The 27,461-nt window shown below is 43.1% G+C and overlaps 1 protein-coding gene across 1 annotated transcript in view; it reads right to left on the bottom strand.

Annotated features, from left to right (window-relative positions):
- The window catches only part of LOC122927693 (sialic acid-binding Ig-like lectin 14), a 173,584-nt gene that overhangs the window by 32,662 nt on the left and 113,461 nt on the right, over positions 1 to 27,461 (bottom strand). The window contains exons 5-7 of the mRNA XM_044279788.1: positions 19,688 to 19,723; positions 2,017 to 2,271; positions 738 to 779 (exon numbers count right to left, since the gene is read on the bottom strand). Coding sequence (XP_044135723.1) covers positions 738 to 779; positions 2,017 to 2,271; positions 19,688 to 19,723 — 333 coding nt within the window. The remainder of the gene's footprint in view (positions 1 to 737; positions 780 to 2,016; positions 2,272 to 19,687; positions 19,724 to 27,461) is intronic.

The following is a 27,461-nucleotide window of genomic DNA, read 5'->3' as shown; positions in this document are numbered from 1 at the left end:
ACCATACTGGAGCATTTTTAGAAACGATTAGGAGAGCATTCTGGGGCACTCTCTAGCTGCAGCCTCCTGTTCTAATAGTGGAAGAGTTTGGGTTGCAATCAACATCCTATCTGGAAGAGACAGCAAGGATTTTCTTTACAAAGACAGTAAATTGATGTTAATTAGAAGTGTGTAATGCTTCATGTCAGAGAACTGGAAGAGTGACCCTTCTAACACAGAGGGATTGTCTAAAAACTCATACTTTTACCTGCCCTCCAATAGGAAATCACATTTAAAGCAGATCTGTCCACACGCTACCCCACACTATGTGAGGGGAACATATTATGGGGGTGGCTATTTTTTTCCATTAGCCCAGACAGCTGCTTGGCTAATAGAGTCTAAGGCTACTTTCACACTAGCGTTTTGGTTTTCCGGTATTGACATCCGTCATAGAGGCTCAATACCGGAAAAAAAGCTTCAGTTTTGTCCCCATTCATTGTCAATGTGGACAAAACGGAACTGAACAGAACGGAGTGCTCCAAAATGCATTACGTTCTGTTTAGTTGCATTCCCATACCAGAGAGCAAAGCGCAACATGTTGTAATTTGCTTTCCGTCCTAGGATGCTAACACGGAATAAAGTCCACAGTCCGCACTATTCATGAGCCGCCCTTCATACAGCAAACTCAATTGTATAAGGCTCAGTCTGCTTCAGTACATATACATATATAACATACATATTAAAATATGTAACTGTACCTTTGGATGACATAATGGTGATTTTCATATTTCTAGATGAGTCTGTAAAAAAAAACAGTGTTTTAAAAAAATCACATTTTGCGTAAATTTGTTTTCAAGATATATGTTATTATTGGGTATAAACGTAATAAATCCGACATGTCAATGTTTTTCTCATGAAAACAATCCCTGTCCATGTGCCCGATACCAGATTGTAAGGAAATGGATTCCCCACATCTGCGCTTAGAATTATATTTTTCTACTTAATGATAGAAGCAGCAGAAACAAAAATACTGACAGTGCTGAATCCATGATATGAGAAGAAAGGGCTGCTAATGAGACATGACTTGGATATTAAATAAGCCAGCATCTCATCTGCAAACAGCTTCCCGGACTTCCAGAGGAACATGTTTGGCCTATAAGTCTTCTCACACTGATTAAGGCACTCTCTCCTCAACAAGAGATAGCACCCCCCCCCCCTTCCCCAAATCCTGACTTAGGCCTCTCACCCTGTTAGGCCAGTACTCTCTGTTCTGCACTGATGAGGGGCAATCACCCTGAGGCAGATGAGGTGCTGGCTTATGTAATATCTGAGGCATGTCTCAAGGCCTAGTTAATGGTTTGAACATTGACTTATCAGATAGCTGCCTTACATCTGTTGGCATTAGAGGTGGAGCTTGTTAAGAGTTCATTTGCATTCCTTTCTTCCCAGAGTTCCAGACACGCATATATGGCCTATCAGTCTTCTCATGCTGATTAAGGTGCTCTCTCCCCAAGCAAAGATTGTTCCCCCCAAATCCATCATATGAGTATCACCAGTAGCATCTGATAAACTCCATTGACTATAATGGAGTCCATTATTCTGTCAGGCAAAAATTTGCTATAGAGTGCGCTATGTATCCTGCATTTTTGAAGGGATCTGCAATGGAGGTCTCTATTAGACCCTCCAACACATTTATGAACGTAAGGTCATCTATAAGCAAAGATTTAAATCATCTTTATATCTTTACACAATATATAACAATAAAAACACATAAAAACCGTCTTACAAGGTGAGACACAGCAATCAAAGACCTGGACCCCTCCTCCAGAAAGTTATATAACTCTGGTTACATAAGCAATATCATAACATGTTCTAGAAAGATATTAATCAGACAAGTACAAACTGGATATCCATATTGTAAAACAAATAATTGCAATGAAAAGAACACATGTATACCCATTAACAAGCGCGTCCACCCTAATGTGCGTTTCGACTTCAACCTTCAAACATTATACAGTGTGTAATAGTGATACTTACATTGTACAGTTATGTTGATATTTGCACTTTTTTTCACATATTCATTCTCGGCTGTGCAAGTGTAGATACCGGCCTGGGTCATCATGATGTTTTCTAGTTTTAGCTCTAACTCCTTTCCAGTCCCACGCTTAAGAATGTTGTTCTTATTATCCGTCCAGGTCACATCAAGTGTTAGGATACTTTCCACTAAGCAGGTCAATGTCATTGATGAACCTTCATCCACTTCTATTGGATCTGGTTTATTTTTTTTCTTTCCTAGGAGAAAAAGTCAAACAACCGTTTATAAACTACAAATGGAGATGATCTACCACCACCTGATGTATTGGTGGTGATAAGCATTATAGAACTCAGAGTCCAAATCCAGGCTGTCCACAGACTTTTGCAAAGAAGTCAGTTAGGAATGTACCCAAGAATCATGGAAAGTTGATGAGGCGATAGTGGACATCAAAATGGGAGATTTCACTCATTACAGGTGGACTTACTGTTAAAATGGTACATTATTATGGCAAAGTTGACATACGAAGATGGAGATCCCACCTCTGGGACACATGCCTTTCTCTAGAATGAGGCTAATTCTACTCCATCCTGCAGACTGTTGCATCCAGACTGCAAGAGGCGCCTGGGGTATTCCCATCTTAATGATCACTGTTAAATCTTTTAATGATTTAACAGTGATCATTTTTCTAAATATATTTAATTAACTAATTCCCACCCCTTAGAAGAAAATAAACATATACGTACCTGACTGTTGTCTTCCGTCTCCCCTGGTTACGGCCACCGCTCTTCTCAGCAATCGCGGTGGCCACGCTTGCGCAGATGACTTCTTCTCTTCTCCCGGCCGGCCGCGCGCAGTCCCGAAAGCGCACGCCGAGGCCGCGCATGTGCTATGGTGATTTCTTTCTGGCAAGTATAGTATACTTGCCAGGAAGAAGTCACCAGGGCGCATGCACAACCTTGGTGTGCACGTTCAGTCAAGCGCACGGCCCGGCCAAGGAGAAGACTTCAATCTTGATGGAGCCTGTCCCCTGAGGAGTGCCAAAACCAGGAAGTGGACAGTGTGCCGGGAGCAGGTAAGTATGAAACTGCGTGTTGAGAATACCCCTTTAACCACTTCAGCCCCGCTAGGTGAAACCCCCTTCATGACCAGAGCACTTTTTACACTTCGGCACTACACTCCTTTCACCGTTTATCGCTCGGTCATGCAACTTACCACCCAAATGAATTTTACCTCCTTTTCTTCTCACTAATGGAGCTTTCATTTGGTGGTATTTTATTGCTGCTGACATTTTTACTTTTTTTGTTATTAATCGAAATGTAACGATTTCTTTGCAAAAAAATGACATTTTTCACTTTCAGCTGTAAAATTTTGCAAAAAAAACGACATCCATATATAAATTTTTCACCAAATTTATTGTTCTACATGTCTTTGATAAAAAAAAAATGTTTGGGCAAAAAAAAAATGGTTTGGGTAAAAGTTATAGCATTTACAAACTATGGTACAAAAATGTGAATTTCCGCTTTTTGAAACAGCTCTGACTTTCTGAGCACCTGTCATGATTCCTGAGGTTCTACAATGCCCAAACAGTATAACTACCCCACAAATGACCCCATTTCGGAAAGTAGACACCCTAAGGTATTCGCTGATGGGCATAGTGAGTTCATAGAACTTTTTATTTTTTGTCACAAGTTAGCGGAAAATGATGATTATTTTTATTTTTTTATTTTTTCTTACAAAGTCTCATATTCCACTAACTTGCGACAAAAAATAAAAATTTTAGGAACTCACCATGCCCCTCACAGAATACCTTGGGGTGTCTTCTTTCCAAAATGGGGTCACTTGTGGGGTAGTTATACTGCCCTGGCAATTTAGGGGCCCAAATGTGTGAGAAGAACTTTGCAATCAAAATGTGTAAAAAATCCCCTGCAAAATCCAAAAGGTGCACTTTGGAATATGTGCCCCTTTGCCCACCTTGGCAGCAAAAAAGTGTGACACATCTGGTATCGCCGTACTCAGGAGAAGTTGGGCAATGTGTTTTGGGGTGTAATTTTACATATACCAATGCTGGGTGAGAAAAATATCTTGGTCAAATGCCAACTTTGTATAAAAAAATGGGAAAAGTTGTCTTTTGCCAAGATATTTCTCTCACCCAGCATGGGTATATGTAAAATGACACCCCAAAACACATTCCCCAACTTCTCCTGAGTACGGCGATACCAGATGTGTCACACTTTTTTGATGCCAAGGTGGGCAAAGGGGCGCATATTCCAAAGTGCACCTTTCAGATTTTGCAGGCCATTTTTTACACATTTTGATTGCAAGGTACTTCTCACACATTTGGGCCCCTAAATTGCCAGGGCAGTATAACTACGCCACAAGTGACCCCATTTTGGAAAGAAGACACCCCAAGGTATTCCGTGAGGGGCATGGCGAGTTCCTAGAATTTTTTATTTTTTGTCACAAGTTAGCGGAAAATGATGATTTTTTTTTTTTCTCTTTTTTCCTTACAAAGTCTCATATTCCACTAACTTGCGACAAAAAATAAAAAATTCTAGGAACTCGCCATGCCCCTCACGGAATACCTTGGGGTGTCTTCTTTCCAAAATGGGGTCACTTGTGGCGTAGTTATACTGCCCTGGCAATTTAGGGGCCCATATGTGTGAGAAGTACTTTGCAATCAAAATCTGTAAAAAATGACCGGTGAAATCCGAAAGGTGCTCTTTGGAATATGTGCCCCTTTGCCCACCTTGGCATCAAAAAAGTGTCACACATCTGGTATCGCCGTACTCAGGAGAAGTTGGGGAATGTGTTTTGGGCTGTCATTTTACATATACCCATGCTGGGTGAGAGAAATATCTTGGCAAAAGACAACTTTTCCCATTTTTTTATACAAAGTTGGCATTTGACCAAGATATTTTTCTCACCCAGCATTGGTATATGTAAAATTACACCCCAAAACACATTGCCCAACTTCTCCTGAGTACGGCGATACCAGATGTGTCACACTTTTTTGCTGCCAAGGTGGGCAAAGGGGCACATATTCCAAAGTGCACCTTTTGGATTTTGCAGGGGATTTTTTACACATTTTGATTGCAAAGTTCTTCTCACACATTTGGGCCCCTAAATTGCCAGGGCAGTATAACTACCCCACAAGTGACCCCATTTTGGAAAGAAGACACCCCAAGGTATTCCGTGAGGGGCATGGCGAGTTCCTAGAATTTTTAATTTTTTGTCGCAAGTTAGTGGAATATGAGACTTTGTAAGGAAAAAAGAAAAAAAAAAGAAAAATCATAATTTTCCGCTAAATTGTGACAAAAAATAAAAAATTCTATGAACTCGCCGTGCCCCCCACGGAATACCTTGGGGTGTCTTCTTTCCAAAATGGGGTCACTTGTGGCGTAGTTATACTGCCCTGGCAATTTAGGGGCCCAAATGTGTAAGAAGTACCTTGCAATCAAAATGTGTAAAAAATGGCCTGCGAAATCCGAAAGGTGCCCCTTTGCCCACCTTGGCTGCAAAAAAGTGTCACACATGTGGTATCGCCGTACTCAGGAGAAGTTGGGCAATGTGTTTTGGGGGGTCATTTTACATATACCCATGCTGGGTGAGAGAAATATCTTGGCAAAAGACAACTTTTCCCATTTTTTTATACAAAGTTGGCATTTGACCAAGATATTTTTCTCACCCAGCATGGGTATATGTAAAATGACACCCCAAAACACATTCCCCAACTTCTCCTGAGTACGGCGATACCACATGTGTGACACTTTTTTGCAGCCTAGATGCGCAAAGGGGCCCAAATTCCTTTTAGGAGGGCATTTTTAGACATTTGGATCCCAGACTTCTTCTCATGCTTTAGGGCCCCTAAAAAGCCAGGGCAGTATAAATACCCCACATGTGACCCCACTTTGGAAAGAAGACACCCCAAGGTATTCAATGAGGGGCCTGGCGAGTTCCTAGAATTTTTTATTTTTTTGCATAAGTTAGCGGATATTGATTTTTTTTTTGTTTTTTTTCTCACAAAGTCTCACTTTCCGCTAACTTAGGACAAAAATTTCAATCTTTCATGGACTCAATATGCCCCTCAGCAAATACCTTGGGGTGTCTTCTTTCCGAAATGGGGTCACATGTGGGGTATTTATACTGCCCTGGCTTTTTAGGGGCCCTAAAGCGTGAGAAGAAGTCTGGAATATAAATGTCTAAAAATGTTTACGCATTTGGATTCCGTGAGGGGTATGGTGAGTTCATGTGAGATTTTATATTTTGACACAAGTTAGTGGAATATGAGACTTTGTAAGAAAAAACAAAAACAAAAACAAACAAAAAATTTCCGCTAACTTGGGCCAAAAAAAATGGCTGAATGGAGCCTTACCAGGGGGGGAGTGATCAATGACAGGGGGGTGATCAATGACAGGGGGGTGATCACCCATAATAGACTCCCTGATCACCCCCCTGTCATTGATCACCCCCCCTGTAAGGCTCCATTCAGACATCCGCATGATTTTTTACGGATCCATGGATACATGGATCGGATCCACAAAATGCATGCGGACGTCTGAATGGAGCCTTACAGGGGGGTTATCAATGACAGGGGGTGATCAGGGTAATCAGGGTGATCACCCCCCTGTCACTGATTACCCCCCCTGTAAGGCTCCATTCAGACATCCGCATGATTTTTTACGGATCCATGGATACATGGATCGGATCCACAAAACGCATGCGGACGTCTGAATGGAGCCTTACAGGGGGGTTATCAATGACAGGGGGTGATCAGGGTAATCAGGGTGATCACCCCCCTGTCACTGACCACCCCCCCTGTAAGGCTCCATTCAGACATCCGCATGATTTTTTACGGATCCATGGATACATGTATCGGATCCACAGAACGCATGCAGACGTCTAAATGGAGCCTTACAGGGGGGTTATCAATGACAGGGGGTGATCAGGGTAATCACCCCCCTGTCACTGATCACCCCCCCTGTAAGGCTCCATTCAGACATCCGCATGATTTTTTACGGATCCATAAAACGCATGCGGACGTCTGAATGGAGCCTTACAGGGGGGTTATCAATGACAGGGGGGTGATCAGGGAGTGTATATGGGTGATCACCCGCCTGTCATTGATCACACCCCTGTAAGGCTCCATTCAGACGTCCGCATGATTTTTACGGATCCATGGATACATGGATCGGATCCGTAAAAATCATGCGGACGTCTGAACGGAGCCTGACAGGGGGGTGATCAATGACAGGGCGGTGATCAATGACAGGGGGGTGATCAGGGGATTTATATGGGGTGATCAGGGGTTTATAAGGGGTTAATAAGTGACGGGGGGGGGTGTAGTGTAGTGTAGTGGGGTGTTTGGTGCGACTGTACTGACCTACCTGAGTCCTCTGGTGGTCGATCCTAACAAAAGGGACCACCAGAGGACCAGGTAGGAGGTATATTAGACGCTGTTATGAAAACAGCGTCTAATATACCTGTTAGGGGTTAAAAAATTCGGATCTCCAGCCTGCCAGCGAGCGATCGCCACTGGCAGGCTGGAGATCCACTCGCTTACCTTCCGTTCCTGTGAGCGCGCGCGCCTGTGTGCGCGCGTTCACAGGAAATCCCGGCCCTCGCGAGATGACGCGTATATGCGTGACTCTGCGCAGGGCCGCCACCTCCGGACCGCACATCTGCGTTAGGCGGTCCGGAGGTGGTTAAAGGAAACAGTCAAGCTTAATGTGCTAAACTCATTCCCGATTTATTTCTGTAGACATGGCCATCTATCACAGGCTTCATGAAGGAGCAAAGGAGCAGGGTGCGGCAGGACTTGGTTGGGGCCTGAAAGGAATCCATGTTCTTTTTAATGTCAAAAACAAATTCTGCATTTTGCTGAAGTTTTGTTTCTCTGTTAGGAAATAGCTCTGATTGCTGTCAAACTAATTGCTGTTAAGTTTCTATTCTCTGTAACCCTGAATTTTATCTCTTTGGCACTACTCCCGGACAATATTCCTAATATGGAAGTTCAGTTTTTGTTTCTCTTTCACTGTCTGTAGAATAGAGCGTGTTAATATGATAGGTTGAATACATAACTTACGATGATATGCTAATAAAGGGGGTAAAGCCCCCTCTATATAATCTGTGTGCATTAAAAATAAACCTCAGAGTGTTCATTCAGTACATCACTGTTGTGTCTTTTATTACCTACTGAGTGAAGCGCTCTCCTGACGTCAGAAAAGGACTCAAACCAAGCCGATACTAGAAGTTTGGTGCCAGGGGTACCAAGTGGGACGTTGAGATTCCTATCAGGGCCTACCTGTTCTATAGATATCCTCTGTATATGTCATAGTTTTCTGATACTAGAACACCCTGTTGACCCAGTTTTGTAATGACTCACAGAATTCCAAGTAAGTGTCACGAGGGTGTCAAGAGCCACGTCTGACTCCGTTATACCCGGGGTCAGGAAGTCGCAGCGGGTGGCTGCGCGCTCTATGTCTAAAGATCACGGTGTTTCTTAGTGTTTGTTTTCTGTGTTTGCCTTGCTATCCTTTTTGTCTCACTCAGGGATCCGTAGCTTCTCCTCCTCAGCTGTTTCTTGTCTGCCACTCCCAAACTCCTTATATTCTCCTCTCACACTTCTCTAGTTGCCAGTTATAGAGCTTCCTGCCTGGACATCTATACTGACCCACTGGAGCTGAGAATCTGGTTGTTGTTCCAGAGTGCTACCCTCCGGATCCCTGTTGGGCTTTTGTTGTCTCCTGTTGTTGCCCACCTGGGATTATATGTTTAGTTTGTATTGTCTGTCCTCCCCTTGGTGTTTTCCTTTAGAGCTAGTGGTGCGGACTAGTGTTCCCACCGCCCTGTTCACTATCTAGGGCTCATCCTAGGGAAAGCCAGGGTTTTAGGCACGTGATCGGCGTACGGGTGAGGAACCCGTCTAGGGACGACAGGGCAGCCAGGCGCCAGTCGCAAGGTGAGTCAGGGGTCACCACCTTCCCTCTCACTAGGGCAGGGCCTTCCTCTTTTCCTCCCTCCGTGTCACGTATGTGACAGTTACGCCGATCGTGATATTATAACTGGCCCTTATTTTTTATTGAGGAAAAAAAATATATATATATAATTTTTTATTTTTTTTTCTCTACTTAGAATCCAATATGGATCCTATTGCTGCTTTGGCAAAACAGCTTCAAGGCCTGTCTTTGGAGGTGGCAGGATTGAAGGCGTCTGTCCTCCAACAGCAGCAGCAAATGCAGCAGACCGTAAGCCCAGCGGTTGCTATGGGTAACCAGGTTGTTACAGAACCCAAGGTTGTTCTTCCTGACAGATTCTCTGGGGGAAGGGACAAATTTGTGTTGTTCCGTGAGGCCTGCAAATTATATTTTAAGCTGCGCCCTTACTCCTCAGGTAATGAAGAACAGCGGGTGGGGATTGTTATTTCCCTGCTTCAGGGGGACCCGCAATCCTGGGCGTTCTCGTTACCCCCTGGTTCCCAGGCTCTCCGGTCAGTGGAGGGATTTTTTGGGGCTTTGGGTCTCATATATGATGACCCTGACCGTGTCGCCCTGGCTGAGTCGAAGTTACGGAGACTCCTACAGGGAGATCGGCCAGCAGAGGAATATTGCTCAGAGTTCCGCAGGTGGGCTACGGATACTCAGTGGAACGACCCGGCTCTCAGGAGTCAGTTCTGCTCTGGGTTATCTGAAAGGGTTAAGGATGCGCTGGCGCTGTATGAGACCCCCCTTTCCCTTGATGCTGTTATGTCCCTCTCTATCAGGATAGATAGACGTCTTAGGGAGAGATCGAAAATTCCTGAGCAATCGGTAACCTCTCCCAAGCAGCAGTTAGTCTGTACTGACTTGGATGAGCCTATGCAGCTAGGAGGAACTTCTCGTCAGGTCCGTCCTCCTGAGGTTCGCCGTAGGTGGGGGGCTTGTTTTTTCTGTGGGGGGAAGGGTCATTTCATTAATGTCTGTCCCTCCTTTTCCCAAAAACAAAAGACCGTCGGAAAACTACTAACCCCAGGCTGTGCGGAGGATGTCAGCCGGGGGGTATACGTTTCCTCCATACGAACATCTCAATTTGTGTTGCCAGCGTTTATTGTTTTTGGTGTTAAGACGGAGTCTATTTCTTTTTTTCTAGACAGTGGTGCAGGGGTAAATTTGATAGATGCCCATTTTGCCCGCACTATGGGTTTGTCTCTCTGTACGCTGCAGAGACCCATTCCCATATTCGCTATTGACTCTGCTCCCCTGTCTCAGAGAAACCTCACTCACGTTGTCCATAACTTACATCTTCGGGTAGGGGACCACCATAAGGAGCGTCTTTCATGTTACGTTCTGGAGGGCCTTCCCTCTCCTGTGGTATTGGGTCTTCCCTGGTTGGTAGCGCACAATCCAGTGGTGGATTGGCAGGCCAGGGAGATATTGGAGTGGCGTGAGCATTGCAGAGAGAATTGCTTAAATAACAATTGCTTAATCGCCTCCATAGCTTCCCTACCTACATTTATTTCGGACTTTGAGGACGTTTTTTCTGAAAAGGGTTGTCAGAAGCTACCACCTCATCGTCCTTATGATTGCCCGGTTAACCTGATTCCCGGTGCAAAATTACCCAAGTCCAGGTTGTATAATCTTTCGGGTCCCGAGAGACAAGCCATGAAAGATTATATCTCCGAGAGTCTGGCCAAGGGACACATCAGACCCTCTTCTTCACCCGTGGCTGCAGGGTTTTTCTTTGTTAAAAAGAAAGATGGGGGCCTGCGTCCTTGCCTAGATTTCCGTGAGCTAAACCGGATAACCGTCCGAGACCCATACCCTCTTCCTCTCATTTCTGACCTTTTTAATCAGATTGCGGGTGCTAGGTGGTTCTCCAAACTTGATCTTAGGGGGGCCTACAATCTGATTCGTATCAAGGAAGGGGATGAGTGGAAGACAGCTTTTAACACCCCTGAGGGGCATTACGAAAATTTAGTCATGCCTTTCGGTCTGACCAATGCCCCTGCTGTCTTCCAACATTTCGTTAATGATATTTTTAGTCATCTCATCGGCAGGTTTGTAGTCATATACCTAGATGATATCTTAATTTATTCGGCTGATCTGAAAACACATGAAGTACATGTCAGGCAAGTACTGCAGGTCCTACGGACGAATAAATTATATGCGAAAATTGAAAAATGTGTCTTCGCCGTTCAGGAAATACAATTCCTGGGATATCTATTATCTGCTTCAGGTTTCCGTATGGATCCTGGGAAGGTCCAGGCAATTTTAGATTGGGATCTTCCTGAGAACCTTAAAGCTCTACAACGGTTTTTGGGTTTCGCAAATTTCTACAGAAAGTTTATTAAAAATTATTCAGTGATCGTTAAACCCCTTACTGACATGACTAGGAAGGGGACTGATTTTTCTAAATGGTCTGACGCCGCTAAAATTGCATTTTCCTCTCTAAAAGAGAGATTTACCTCGGCACCTGTCCTAATTCAACCTGATGTCTCCCAGCCTTTTATTGTTGAAGTTGATGCGTCGGAGGTGGGAGTGGGGGCTGTATTGTCTCAGGGTCCGTCTCCTGGCAAATGGCGTCCTTGCGCTTTCTTTTCCAAAAAATTATCTGCAGCAGAAAAGAACTATGATATTGGAAATAGGGAACTGTTGGCGATTAAACTGGCGTTTGAAGAGTGGCGTCACTTCTTAGAGGGAGCAATCCACCCCGTCACGGTAATTACGGATCACAAAAACCTTCTGTACCTAGAATCGGCTAAGTGTCTCACCCCTAGACAAGCTAGGTGGTCGCTATTCTTTACCAGATTTAACTTTGTAATCACCTATCGTCCTGGGGCAAAAAATACCAAGGCAGACGCATTGTCTCGTAGTTTCCCTGGAGGGGGTAATGTTAGTGATCCGGTACCTATTTTACAAAGAGGAGTGGTTGTCTCTGCTGTACACTCTGTTCTAGAGGGAAAGGTGTTAGAGGCCCAGGGGGACGCCCCGGCCTCTTGCCCCTCAGAGAAATTGTTTGTACCGTTAAACCTGCGTCTTGAGTTATTGAAGGAACATCATAATTCGGCACTTGCTGGGCACCCGGGTAGTAAAGCAACCTTGGAGCTATTGTCTCGTCGTTTTTGGTGGCCAAGGTTGCGTCAGGATGTAATAGATTTCGTGTCTACTTGTTCTACTTGTGCACGCGCGACAGTCTCTCATACATGTCCAGCAGGGTCTTTATTGCCACTTTTCATCCCCAATAGACCATGGACACATCTATCAATGGATTTCATCACTGACTTACCTTTGTCTGCGGGTAAAACAGTTATCTTGGTAGTAGTAGACAGGTTTAGCAAAATGGTACACTTTATTGCGCTACCCGCACTTCCTAATGCTAAGACTCTTGCTCAGGTGTTTATCAGTGAAATCGTGAAGCTTCACGGGGTCCCTTCCGATGTGGTTTCGGATCGGGGAACCCAGTTTATTTCTAAGTTTTGGAAAGCTTTTTGTACCCGTTTAGGGGTACACTTATCCTTTTCCTCAGCTTTCCATCCTCAGTCGAATGGACAGACTGAGCGTACCAACCAAAACCTAGAAACATATTTAAGGTGTTTTGTGTCTGAAAACCAAGAGGTGTGGTCATCATATTTACCGTTAGCCGAGTTTGCCATAAATAATCGCCGTCAGGAATCCACTGGCAAGTCACCATTTCTTGGTGCATACGGTTTTCATCCCCAATTTTGTACTTTCAAAGAGGGGGGGTCTTCTGGGGTTCCCGAAGAGGAACGGTTTTCTTCATCTCTTTCATCGGTATGGCAGAAGGTGCAAGCTAACTTGAAAAATATGAGTGGTAAATACAAATGCATGGCCGATAAGAAACGGTCGCCAGGTCCGGACCTAGGAGTGAATGACTATGTGTGGTTGTCTACTAGGAATATTAAGTTGAAGGTTCCCTCTTGGAAACTGGGTCCTAGGTTCATTGGTCCTTATAAAATTGTAGCCGTCATTAACCCTGTGGCTTTTCGCCTGGAGCTACCTCAGACTTTTAAGATCCATAACGTCTTCCATAAGTCGCTGCTCAAGAAGTATGTTCCACCTCTAGAACCATCACCGCTGCCACCTCCTCCTGTTGTTGTGGATGGTAATCTGGAGTTTCAAATATCCAGAATTGTTGATTCTCGTCGGGTCCGCCGCTCTCTTCAGTATCTGGTGCATTGGAGGGGTTACGGTCCCGAGGAAAGAATGTGGGTTCCAGCGTCAGAGGTAAACGCCAACAGGTTGATTCAGGCTTTCCATGTCTCTCATCCGGAGAGACCTGGTCCTGAGTGTCCGGAGGCCCCTCGTGAAAGGGGGGGTACTGTCACGAGGGTGTCAAGAGCCACGTCTGACTCCGTTATACCCGGGGTCAGGAAGTCGCAGCGGGTGGCTGCGCGCTCTATGTCTAAAGATCACGGTGTTTCTTAGTGTTTGTTTTCTGTGTTTGCCTTGCTATCCTTTTTGTCTCACTCAGGGATCCGTAGCTTCTCCTCCTCAGCTGTTTCTTGTCTGCCACTCCCAAACTCCTTATATTCTCCTCTCACACTTCTCTTGTTGCCAGTTATAGAGCTTCCTGCCTGGACATCTATGCTGACCCACTGGAGCTGAGAATCTGGTTGTTGTTCCAGAGTGCTACCCCCCGGATCCCTGTTGGGCTTTTGTTGTCTCCTGTTGTTGCCCTCCTGGGATTATATGTTTAGTTTGTATTGTCTGTCCTCCCCTTGGTGTTTTCCTTTAGAGCTAGTGGTGCGGACTAGTGTTCCCACCGCCCTGTTCACTATCTAGGGCTCATCCTAGGGAAAGCCAGGGTTTTAGGCACGTGATCGGCGTACGGGTGAGGAACCCGTCTAGGGACGACAGGGCAGCCAGGCGCCAGTCGCAAGGTGAGTCAGGGGTCACCACCTTCCCTCTCACTAGGGCAGGGCCTCCCTCTTTTCCTCCCTCCGTGTCACGTATGTGACAGTTACGCCGATCGTGATATTAAGCCACTGCTTATTGCAATATCAAATATTATGTAGTGATTGCAGCAAAGCAAACTATGGTTGAAGCTAGGAGATGCATAAATAATGAAAACGTTCCTTCAATAAAGCCCCTATACCTTTAGATGAAGAACCTGTGACCTAAATGTGTCAAGCTTTATCAAGCCTTCTCTCAGATCATCTTGCTTGCTATCTAGAATGAATCCCCTGAAAGAATACATGTCATCATGATATAAACTGTGGCTTCATTCCCCACCCATCTGTTTACCCTGCTTTTCTCTTCTCAACTTTCTTTTTCTTTCTTATTTTATCTTCTTGTTCTCTTGTCTTGGTCGACAGCAGTTGTGCTTCATAAATAAATCATTTGTGTTGGATTCCCTTCTTGGTGGCTGACCTCATGATATCTACTAGTTTGTTAAACATTCTCGTCATCTTTATAAAGGCTCTAAGAATTTGTCTGGTATTTTGAAAGCTCCTTGAGATGAGCAACTTCAACAGCAATTCAAATAGGAGTGACAAATTCTCAAGGGAGTTTATGCATGTTGGCCTCCAAGACTGCCAGAGAGGACAAGGCACAGTAAAAATAATTAAAAAGTTTGTCTGCTTTGGTCTGCATACACACTGTATGTTCTGTTTGGGCACATGGCCATTAAAGAAGATAATCCCTAATGGAGGGGAAAACCAAAATTGGGAGTCACTGTCAGGATGACCCATCTTGCCCATGCATTAATTAGGCAACCAACTGATTTCCATTGGTCACATATAATAGTTCATTTTTTATACATTGTTTCAAAAGAACACGTGAACACTTCCTGCCACTTTTACTTAGAAAAAGGCACTTGTGGATATTGGAGTCCATGATGTGATATAGGCTGTGCCCGCCCCTGTCTTGCTGTCCTGGTCATGCGCAAACGTGGCCCGACTCTCCCTGTGTGAATTGGGACAAGTACTCTGTGAACTTTTCTTCAGCACTGCAAAAGTGAATCCTTTCCTCCTGCCCCTGCCCAGGTGTTGGTTAATTTGACCTTCTGTCCCCCTATTTTGCTGGGCTGTGATTCCACCTCCTCACTGCAGCTTTGAGGTTGTCTAGACTCTTGTAAATAACAAAGGTGTGTTCTCCTGTCTGACTAATAGCGATGAGCGGCATAGGCAATATTCATTTTCGTGATATTTTGCAAATTTTTTGCATAATATTCGTAATAATCTAGAATTTGTGATCTCCAGTCATTATTTTCGCAATTGCGCAAATCAGCACTAATGAGGCGCATATTTTTTGCGCAATACATGCAACTTCACATGTTATCAGTTCTGAGTAGATATTACTGATTGGTGCACTAAGTATTGTTGTGACATCACAGCACTATGTCTGTAGCATGTATGTATGGACAGCAGAGAAACAGTAATCCCTATCACACTACCCAACACCCTGCACTGGAACCAGGAACCAGCTACACTATATCAGGATATAACCTACACTGACTATCTCCCACTCACTATCTGTATTATATATATGAACTAACTAACTAATGTAATTGGATAAGGAATAGGATCCAGAACTGCAAAAAAACTGCAGAAAATGGCTGCTGGGGAGGTTCTTATATAGTAAGGGGTCGGCAACTTTCCTATTGGTTGCTGGGGATGTTGCTAAGCTCTGACATAGACATTGCAGCCTTCTCATTGGCCCACAAGCATGAAGAAGAGAGGTTACTGATGAAAAAAAATCTAGAATATTCACGATTACGAATATATAGCACTATATTTTAGATTTTCCACGAATTCTCGAAGTGCCGATATTCGCGATAAAAATTCACGATTATAATATTCGAGATCAACACTACTGACTAACCGTGTACCAAACATTGCTTACCTTTTGATTTTGCTCCAAAGTTGCCGCTTTCCCCAAACTTGGAAGTGCTATCTGGAATACACATGTACTCAGCCTGCCCCACCTTGGAATAAGCACATACTCAGCTTGCTCAGGCCGTGGACTGTATTCAGACTATGTCTTCTACCTGATTCCATACTGCCCCGCACCTTTGTCTCTGACCCCTGTGCGTCAGCACCCACTAGACCAGGACTACTCCAGGAGATAGTGGCCTGGTTGGTTTTCTGTGTCAAAGTCCATATCCCTGTACAGGGTTTAGAGGGTGAAGACCAAGGAACTGCCAGAACAACATTTTTAAGGTCCATTCACACGTCCGTATGTGTTTTGCGGATCTGAAAATCGCGGATCCGCAAAACACGGACACCGGCAATGTGCGTTCCGCATTTTGCGGACCGCACATTGCCGGCACTCTCATAGAAAATGCCTTTTCTTGTCGGCAATTGCGTACAAGAATAGGACATGGGCTATTTTTATGTGGAACGGAAGTGCGGATCCGCAAATGTGGTCAGCACATTCCGGCCCTATTGAAAATGAATGGGTCCGCACCTGTTCCGCAAAATTGCGGAATGGATGCGGACCCATTTTTCGGACGTGTGAATGGACCCTTAGGTGTAGCCCAAAGTCAAACTGGTTAGTTGGCACAGTGGGTCAACATCGACTGTCTGTTCCAAGGTCTAGGCAATGGTTGTCTAAGCCGTAGTCCCTCACTTGCAGCAGAGTCTTTAAAGAGGTGATTTTGCTGATCACCCTGTTGTCTAGACACACTAAGGCTTTTTGGAAGCTGTGTTCTTGATTTTGTCTACAGTATTTTCCTGGAGTGAAAGTCTCACAGGAGAACTGTTGTGTAGGAGCTCTGATGTGCTTCCTACCTCTGCTCTGTCTTGATTCACACTCCCCCACCTGGCAGGAAGTGGGACCAGCTCACTTCTACCAAGAGGGGAGTAACAGGGTGGTTAGCCCTGCTCCTGCCAACTATTGCCAACCATACCTCCAGTGCTGATATACATTGCAAAAACATATGATAAATACACAATATTGATACTAAATATAACCATACAATGAGTAACAACAGTTCAGATACCTCCAAGTCTGGGGTACAGCAAACCATATAAAAAAAGGCATACTGCTTGGTACCTTGATACCTGTCTTGTGAAAGTCAGTTGTTGCGCTCCTGAGAAGAATATACTTTTTTTTATTATTTATGCAACTGAGGACATCAATGCATTGAGGGGTGGGGCCTAACCCCCGGTGCACCTCAGCGTCCCAGCTTTCCAGTGCTGGGCCTGCCCCTCAGGGCACTAAACTCCCACACAAAAATTGAAAATCTTTTTTCTTATAAATGCCACATGTCTGACATCAGCAGGATAAACCCTATCAGGCAGTAAGTCTTAGGGCGGATCCTGCTGGCAGGTACTATTTAAAAGTAATGTCTCACTTCAGCAAATTACATTTATCATATACAAAGCTCATGGGCCCTGGTGCCAGATTCAGCTTGGGGCCCCCCTTCCCTCTGTGCTTTGTGGTCAGGGGCAGGGAAGCACACAGCCTTTGTGCTGTCTGATGCAAAAATTTAAACGGCAACACCTACCCCCCATGCCAAATTCTTGCCCTAACCCCTAACTTTACCAGCATGCACTTTATATAATACTGGTGTCTTATGCACCACAAGGGTCTCCCCCCCCCCCCCCTCAGACTCCTGGGCCCAGTAGCGACTGCTATCTCTGCACCCACTATAGCTACGCCCCTGCACTTACTAATGTATTGCTATTGTCTGTATTGCTTCCTTTGTTTGCTGGATTCATTTTTTAATCACATTATACACTGCTTGTTTCCATGGTTACGACCACCCTGTAATCCATCGTCAGTGCTCGTGCTTGCACAATATAGGAAAAAGCACCAGCCTCTTTGGTGGCCGGGACCATGGGAGCTCACATGAGCTGGTGCTTCTTCCTATAGCGTTCAAGCAGGGCCACTGTTGATGGATTACAGGGTGGTCGTAACCATGGAAATGAGCAGTGCATAATGTGATGGAAAAATGAATCAAAACAGCAAAGGAAGCAATATGGATAATAACAATACATTAGTGGGTCGCTTGTATTAGCATCCTCTGCATGATAAATGCCATTTGCTGAAGTGACACAACCCCTTTAAGTTTTACAGAGGTAGCAGCGCTACCTCATTCATTTTACATTGTCTGCTCTCGTAGTCTTGGAGGCCAACACACATACATTCTAAAGTTGAGTTTTAACACAGCTGGTTCAGCATGAGGTGTCAGTTATGGATTTAGTAAGGACAGAAGGAAAATCACCAACATCATGACATTTTGAAAATAAGGAAATAGCAGGCACACTCATAAATGGGATAAAATATGGTAGTTTTATTTAAAATACTTAATTAAAATTAGGTAGGGATTTTTGGAGCATAAGGTGAGTAGGTGAGGAAATCTGGGCACTTGTTGTGGGTGCCAGATAAGGGGTGGCTGGTACCAGGTATTTATAGAATAGATCCGTGGAAAAAAGGGGAAAAGGGGAAAAATAGGTAGTGTTTAGTCCATTGGGGTAAGTGGTATATAGTGTGGTGGGGAAAAAAGGTGATGGAAAAGAAGATCAGTCTTTTCTGGTGGGCTCTTGTGGATGGGATATCCTTTCCCAGCAGTTAGTGGATAGATGTAAAAGTTGTGCTAAAAAGAAAAAAGTGTTGTACAGTCCTATACAATAAAATCATGCACCATATGGTCCCATGTGGGACTTTTTTATGTGGATATATAGGTAGCGCTTAAAGGAAAAATAAAGAAGATGGGAAAAAAGGCACTGTCCTGTGCAATGTACAATGTGGAACTTATGCTTGTGGAAAAAAGCGACTACCTGTGGGGGAATTGGTGCTCTGAGCCTCGGTACGGCGTCCCGTACTGTCTTAGGTTCAGAGATCACTTACCCACCACGTGGGGATGTCTTCCGTCAGTGCTCCAACCAGTTGTTGCTTGCGGCTCTGTTCTCCGGCTATCGGCGTCCCTCGTGGTATCCAGGCGCGTGCGCTTGTTGTTAGGTATATAATGTGCACGTGACCTAGTGTTGGTCACGTGATCGGGATCTGCCGGGCCGGTTTGAGGGTAGCAATAAAATTGCAATTTTATTGCTACCCACAAGCATAAGTTGCACATTTTGCATTGCACAGGACAGTGCCTTTTTTCCCATCTTCTTCATTTTTACTTTTAGCGCTACCTATATATCCACATACCAAAGTCCCACATGGGACCATATGGTGCATGATTTTATTGTATAGGACTGTACAACACTTTTTTCTTTTTAGCGCAACTTATACATCTATCCACTAACTGCTGGGAAAGGATATCTCATCCACAAGAGCCCACCAGAAAAGACTGAACTTCTTTTCCATCACCTTTTTTCCCCACCACACTATATACCACTTACCCCAATGGACTAAACACTACCTATTTTTTCCCTTTTCCCTTTTTTTCCACGGATCTATTCTATAAATACCTGGTACCAGCCACCCCTTATCTGGCACCCACAACAAGTGCCCAGATTTCCTCACCTACTCACCTTATGCTCCAAAAATCCCTACCTAATTTTAATTAAGTATTTTAAATAAAACTACCATATTTTATCCCATTTACGAGTGTGCCTGCTATTTCCTTATTTTCAACTCTCTTTTTTTGACTGGGTGAGTCAAACCAGCAGCTCAGCACCTCAGCAATTCTATTGAGCAGTTGAGCCGCCTTATTTCTCTTTTATCATGACATTTCAGTGAGCTATCCAAGTGTAGAAAACAGTAATACAGCAAATTCTGTTCTTACCAGAAAAGTTCCATGTGATTGTAATGTTTAAGGGACCTGTAATAGAAAATATATAAATGAAAATCTACATTATTATCCCATTGGTTTAATGATACAGTGACACATTCTCTGATTTGCTATATGGGATCTCTTTATTATGTTCATTGTCTCTGTCCATCTTATTATGTGCTGTTTTCCTCCACACTCACCACCCTTTTACTCATTCATTGCTTTCTATACACATCAGCCCCTCTCACTTTCCTTCCCCCATGTACAGCTCACATGCTTTATTCACCTTCCTAAATCATTCTCAACCCGATATGTCCCAGGGTGAAGCTCAATAAACACTCTTACAAATTACAGAACCATTTGCCCTTTCTCTTTACACGTTTCCTTCTACCTTCAGGTGACATCTCACCTAACCCCGGCCCACGCTTTTCCAATTCAACTCCCATCCCATATCACATAGAAACCCTGATAATCTCATTAACATTTGTTGTGTTTCCTCTCTTCCCTCTTTTAATTGTGCGCTCTGGAACCCAAGGTCAGTGTGCAATAAACTCCCCTACATTTACGACTTCTTTCTTACTAATTCACTTAATTTGCTGGCTCTCACCCAAACTTGGATTCAGCATTGACAATGCTTCTCCTGCTGCTCTTTCTAATGGTGGCTTACATTTTTATCATACCACCAGACCTGGCAACAGACATCAGTGGTCGTAGAGACTGCATACTTCTCTCCCCACAATCCACTTTCTTAGTCATTCCCCCAGTACCATCACTCTCATTCTCATTTTTTGACATCCACACCATCAGAGTCTTCCATTCTCTCTCCCTTACAGTGGTGGTTATTTACCGATCTGCTGGCTCACCCACCTAGTTCCCAAATCACTTTCCTGCCTGGAAGTGACACTTACTGTCCTTAGAATTAACAACTTTGATAAATAGAGGTCTTCCTTGTAGTCTCTTATATCTATGTATAATTGTATCTACACTTAGCAAAAATATAAACGCAACACTTTCAGTTATGCTCTCAATTTGCATGAGCTGAACTCAAAGATCTGAAACATTTTCCACATATACAAAAGACCCATTACTCTCAAATATTGTTCACAAATCTGTCTAAATCTTTGTTAGTGAGCACTTCTCCTTTGCCGAGATAATCCATCCCACCTCACAGGTGTGGCATATCAAGGTGCTGATTAGACAGCATGAATATTGCACAGGCGTGCCTTAGACTGCCCACAATAAAAGGCCACTCTGAAATGTGCAGTTTGATCACACAGCACAATGCCACAGATGTTGCAAGGTTTGAGGGAGCGTGCAATTGGCATGCTAATTGCAGGAATGTCTACCAGAGCTGTTGAATGTTCATTTATCTACTGTAAGCCGTCTCCAAAGGCGTTTCAGAGAATTTGGCAGTACATACAACCGGCATGACAACCGCAGACCAAGTGTAACCACACCAGCCCAGGACCTCCACATCCAGCATGTTCACCTCCATGATCGTCTGAGACCAGCCACCCGGACAGCTGCAGCAACAATCGGTTTGCACAACCAAAGAATTTCTGCATAAACTTTTAGAAACTGTCTCAGGGGAGCTCACCTGCATGATCGTCGTTCTCATTGGGGTCTGGACCTGTCTGTAGTTCGTCATCGTAACCGACTTGAGTGGGCAAAGGCTTACATTCGATGGCGTCTGGCATGTTGGAGAGTTGTTTTGTTTACAGATGAGTCCCAGTTTTCACTGTCAAGGCAGATGGCAGACAACATGTGTGGCGTCGTGTGGGTGAGCGGTTTGCTAACATTAACGTTGTGGATCGAGTGGCCCATGGTGGCGGTGGGGTTATGGTATGGGCAGGCATATGTTATGGACAAAGAGCACAGGTGCTTTTTTTTTATATTGGCAGAATGGGGTGGCTATACTAATCAGTGGGGATGGAAATGGTGCTCAATATCTCATTGTGAACTCCACACACCAAAAATGATTGCAAAAAAATATTCAAGGAAGATATGGCACTCATATATCCGGAGGACTACTTAAACACTTGATTTTATCATATTCAGATATTTTGTAGGTCACAAATGTTAAAAAATCATTAATATAAAAACACCATACAAGGTACGTAAATTGTACAATAATTAAAGCACACAATTAAACATACAATTAAACTATTAAAACATCACTATAATGACGGTTGGATGTATAAAACTGAGTTATAAGGTAATTGATTCTACCTACAGTATATGTCTAGCAGCAAATGTAATCGGGTCATCGAATAATATGATCGTTCGAGCAGGGTGTCGATCAGACCATTATCATATATTCGATAACCATAATAAATTCGATAAACGCAATTGGTATGTCTACCACAGTGTACTCTGGTTAACAAATATAATGATCGTTCAGGCCAGATTTTCGATCAGATAATCACCAGATTTTTAACATTAGCGATCGCCGTTTAACATGTTGAAATGTATTTGTGTATTTTCACAGAAAGCAAAACGTGGTTTCAGTTTGATTATTGGCTGTGAGTTAGAGGTGTTTATATCGATCCAACACCATATATTGGATCAGCTCACAAAGTCAATATAGAAACACTGTGCAATAATTTACAAGTTAGCTTGAACAATTCGAGATTCCAGCTCTCTGGTGGCGTCCCACCGCTTTATGAGCTGTACTTCTCCCTTACCTCCAAAGCAAGTTATAGCTTTTTCCTCTGCTCTCCGCTGCTTCAGCGTCTCTCGTGCTCAGATCCTGGGTTGCTCCAATCAAGGTGGAATGGAATAATATGGCTCCAGGGAATTTTTAGCAGGCACGGGACAATCTGTTCTCAGCCAGCAGATAAAAAGAAGAGTTGCGAGTCCTGGCAGTCTGTAGCGTACGCAGAGATGGTGGTATTTAGAGGGTCCAAATTACTACCAGACGCGTTTCGAAGTCTTATGAGTTCTGACTTCTTCCTCAGTGGTGATCTGTAACCCACCTTACCACCTATTTATATCCCATTTCCTGATTAGGATCCAGTAGGAACAAAAACCTGTCTTGGACCATGGGCAAATGCTCACATTCGATGTCGTCTGGCATGTTGGAGAGGCGTTTTGTTTACGGATGAGTCTCAGTTTTCACTGTTCAGGACAGATGGCAGACAACATGTGTGGCGTTGTGTGGGTGAGCGGTTTGCTAACATCAATGTTTTGGATCGAGTGGCCCATGGTGGCGGTGGGGTTATGGTATGGGCAGGCATATGTTATGGACAAAGAGCACAGGTGCATTTTTTTATGGCATTTTCAATGCACAGAGATACCATGATGAGATCCTGAAGCCCATTGTTGTGCCATTCATACACGACCATCACCTCATGTTGCAGCATGAAAATGCACAACCTCTTATTGCAAGGATCTGTACACAATTCCTTGAAGCTGAAAACATTCCAGTTCTTGCATGGCCAGCATACTCACTAGACATGTCACCCATTGAGCATGTTTGAGATGCTCTGGATCGGCGTATACGACAGCGTGTTCCAGTTCCTGCCAATATTCAACAACTTCGCACAGCTATTGAAGAGGAGTGGACCAACATTCCACAGGCCACAATCAACAACCTGATCAACTCTATGCCACAGAGATGTGTTTCACTGCATGAGGCAAATGGTGGCCACACCAGATACCCTCCCCCAGTAAGGCAAAACTGTGCACATTTCAGAGTGGGCTTTTATTGTGGGCAGTCTAAGGCACACCTGTGCAATATTCATGCTGTCTAATTAGCACCTTGATATGCCACACCTGTGAGGTGGGATGGATTATCTCAGCAAAGGAGAAGTACTCACTAACACAGATTTAGACAGATTTGTGAACAATATTGGAGAGTACTGGGTCTTTTGTGTATGTAGAAAATGTTTCAGATCTTTGAGTTCAGCTCATGCAAAATGGGAGCAAAACCGAAAGTGTTGCATTTATATTTTTGTTCAGTGTATATGTTGTGTGATTCTGTGTACTTTAATTCTTTCCATACTAAGCCACTTTTCACCTTAAATCCCTGGCCGATTTTTGAAAATCCGACATGTGTCACTTTATGTGGTAATAACTTTGGAACGCTTTTACTTATCCTTAGACTTTTAGAATACATTTTTTTATATTTTCAACAAAATTTCCCAAACCATTTTTTTTAGCACCAATTCAGTTATAAAGTGATTTTGAGGGGCTTATGTAATGGAAACACCCATAAATGATCCAATTTTAGAAAGTACACCCCATAAAATTATTCAAAACTGATTTTACAAACTCTGTTGAGGTGTTCCACAAGTATTAAAGGAAAATCAAGGTGATATTTCAAAATTTCATTTTTTTGGTAGTTTTTTTTTATGTTAATCAATTTTTTCTAAAAACACAGCAAGGGTTAAGAGCAACATAAACCTCAATATAAATTGCTCTGATTGTGCAGTTTACAGAAATACCCCATATGTGGTGGTAAACTGCTCTATGGGCACCTGGCAGTGGTCAGAAGGAAAGGAGTGCCATATGGATTTTGGAGGCAGATTTTGCTAGAATGGTTTTTAGGCACCATTTGAAGAGACCCTGGCGTACCCCTACAGTAGAAACCCTCAAAAAGTGACTGCAGTGGCCAGGTTTGATGTGGCCCCAATGCTACGCTGGGTCCCCCGGACACCGTCGAGGTTTCACCACATGTTGCTGCTCTATAGAAGGGATGGTAAGGCATGGTGCACCCTAATGGGAAAAAAGTCCAAAGAGTCAGGGTCTGAATTAAACCAAGGTGCTTCTTTATTCGAGGAATTCAGGTACAAAACAATGCAGGTAAGGCATTGGGCAGGTCATTTTGGAAACTACACCTCTTAAAGAATATATTAAAGGGGTACTGAGTAGTGTTGATTAGCTAAAATTGCTCTATAGTCGTTTTTTTTCGAATATTTGCTATATTTCTATATATTCTTGTTTTTGAATATTACGAATATTCTAAAAAAATTATGTATTCGTTTTCTAGAATATTAGTTTTTTTTAATCTGTACAGTTGCTTCACTTTGGCAAACTCCTCCCCGACAAGCGTCCCTGTCACCATGGGAATGCCATACCATCTGATCTAAGTTTTCACAATCTCATTGATTCTCATGAAAATTCTCATCACAAAAATTCTCATTACGAAAATTTGTATTACGAAAATTTGCAATCAACACTACTAACGAATATTCAAATTTGCAAATATTCGACGAATTTTCAACAAATATTCTACAAAATACAAAAAAATCACTAGAACTGAGCACTTTGACCCCCTAAGCGTTTTATGAAATTTGGAAACACTTGGCTCTGAAAATGAAAAGTTTCATTTCTTCCAATAAAATATTTCTTTAACCCCAAATTTTTCATTTTCACAAGGGGTAACAGGAGAAAAAGCATCCCATAATTTGTTACCCACTTTCTCCTGAATACGGCAACACTACATGCATTTGTGTTCAAAATTATTCAACCCCCAATGATGTAAAGGGTTTTAGGGAATTTAGTGTACATTTGTAATTGTGTTCAGAATGAAATCTTACAAGGACTTTTTAATGAACCAAATGCAACTAAAATGACATCAATTGTTTTTGTGATACAGTATTAAATGTTTTTTTTTGTGATTTCTTCATTAACACAATTATTCAACCCCTTAAAGACTACCACTCTTAAGAACAGAGGTTCATTCAAGTGTTTTCGATCAGGTATTGAAAACACCTGTGGATGTCAAGGAGCAGCAATCAAGCATAATAAGCACCAATTAGGCAGATTTAAAAGGACTGTGATACTCAGCTCCTTCTAGACATTTACTGGTGTGTTTACAAACATGGTGAAGTCAAGAGAATGGTCCAGGAAGACAAGAGAAGAGGTGATTTCTCTTCAGAGGAAGGGCAATGGCTATAAGAAGATTGCAAAGATGTTAAACATACCAAGAGACACCATAGGAAGCATCATTCGCAAATTTAAGGCAAAGGGCACTGTTGAAAAGCTACCTGGTCGTGGCAGAAAGAAGATGCTGACTTTGACTGCTGTGCGCTACCTGAAGCGCAAAGTGGAGAAAAGACCCCGTGTGACTGGTGAGGAACTGAAAAAAGATTTGTCAGATGGGGATACTGAAGTTTCAGCTCAGACAATAAGGCGCACACTGCGTAATGAAGGCCTCCATGCCAGAACTCCCAGGTGCACCCCCTTGCTGTCTCCAAAGAATAAAAAGAGTCAACTGCAGTATGCCAAAAGTCATGTGGACAAACCACAAAAGTTTTGGGATAGTGTTCTGTGGATTGATGAAACAAAATTTGAACTGTTTGGGCCCATGGATCAACGTTATGTTTGGAGGAGTAAGAACAAGGCCTATGAAGAAAAGAACCCCTTGCCTACTGTGAAGCATGGCGGGGGGTCAATCATGCTTTGGGGCTGTTTTGCTTCTACAGGAACAGGGAAGCTTCAGCGGGTGCAAGGTACCATGAATTCTCTTCAGTACCAGGAGATATTGGATGAAAATGTGATGCAGTCCGTTACAAACCTGAGGCTTAGGAGACGTTGGACCTTTCAACAGGACAATGATCCCAAGCATACCTCCAAGTCCACTAGAGCATGGTTGCAGATTAAAGGCTGGAACATTTTGAAGTGGCCATTGCAGTCACCAGACTTAAATCCAATTGAGAACCTCTGGTGGGACTTAAAGAAAGCAGTTGCAGGCCGCAAGCCTAAGAATGTGACTGAACTGGAGGCTTTTGCCCATGAAGAATGGACGAAGATACCCGTAGATCGCTGCAAGACACTTGTGTCAAGCTATGCCTCACGTTTAAAAGCTGTTATAACTGGAAAAGGATGTTGTACTAAGTACTAAGATTGAATTTCACTTGGGGGTTGAATAAAACTGATAATGATGTGAGCACAGAAAAGACATTTGTGGATATTTCATTGTAAATGTTATGTTATATTTGTCTGACTTACAAGTGCCTCTTTGATTTAATTGTAAACAAGATGACTGAAATGATCAAAATCAATGTCAAACTGGCCAAAACATTCAAGTTCAGTGGGGGTTGAATAATTTTGAACACAACTGTATGTAGTGGTAAACTTAGAAAGGAAGGAGCGCCATATGGCTTTTGCAGAGCAGATTTTGATGGACTGGTTTACGGGTGCCATTGTTTTTTTATTTTTTGAGTGATTGTCTAATGTGGGCGTTCATTTTTTTGCGGGATGAGGTGATGTTTTACTTGTACTATTTTGGAGTACATATGACTTTTTGATCGCTTAATTCATCCTTAATGAATGTATTAACCACCTCAGCTCCCCTAGCTTAAACACCCTTAATGACCAGACCACTTTTTACAATTCTGCACTACACTACTTTCACCATTTATTGCTCGGTCATGCAACTTACCACCCAAATGAATTTGACCTCCTTTTCACTTTCAGTTGTAATCTTTTTTTTTTAAAAACGACATCTATATATAAATTTTTCTCAAAATTTATTGTTCTACATGTCTTTGATAAAAAAAAAAATGTTTGGGTAAAAGTTATAGCGTTTACAAACTATGGTACAAAAATGTGAATTTCCTCTTTTTGACGCAGCTCTGACTTTCTGAGCACCTGTCATGTTTCCTGAGGTTCTAAAATGCCCAGACAGTAGAGAAAACCCACAAATAACCCCATTTCGGAAAGTAGACACCCTAAGGTATTCGCTGATGGGCATAGTGAGTTCATAGAACTTTTTATTTTTTGTCACAAGTTAGCGGAAAATGATGATTTTTTTTTCTTACAAAGTCTCATATTCCACTAA

This window comes from Bufo gargarizans, chromosome 1 (assembly GCF_014858855.1).
Source record: "Bufo gargarizans isolate SCDJY-AF-19 chromosome 1, ASM1485885v1, whole genome shotgun sequence".
NCBI lineage: Eukaryota > Metazoa > Chordata > Amphibia > Anura > Bufonidae > Bufo > Bufo gargarizans.
Note: the sequence above shows the minus strand (reverse complement) of the source record. Positions and strands in the feature narration are given on the sequence as shown.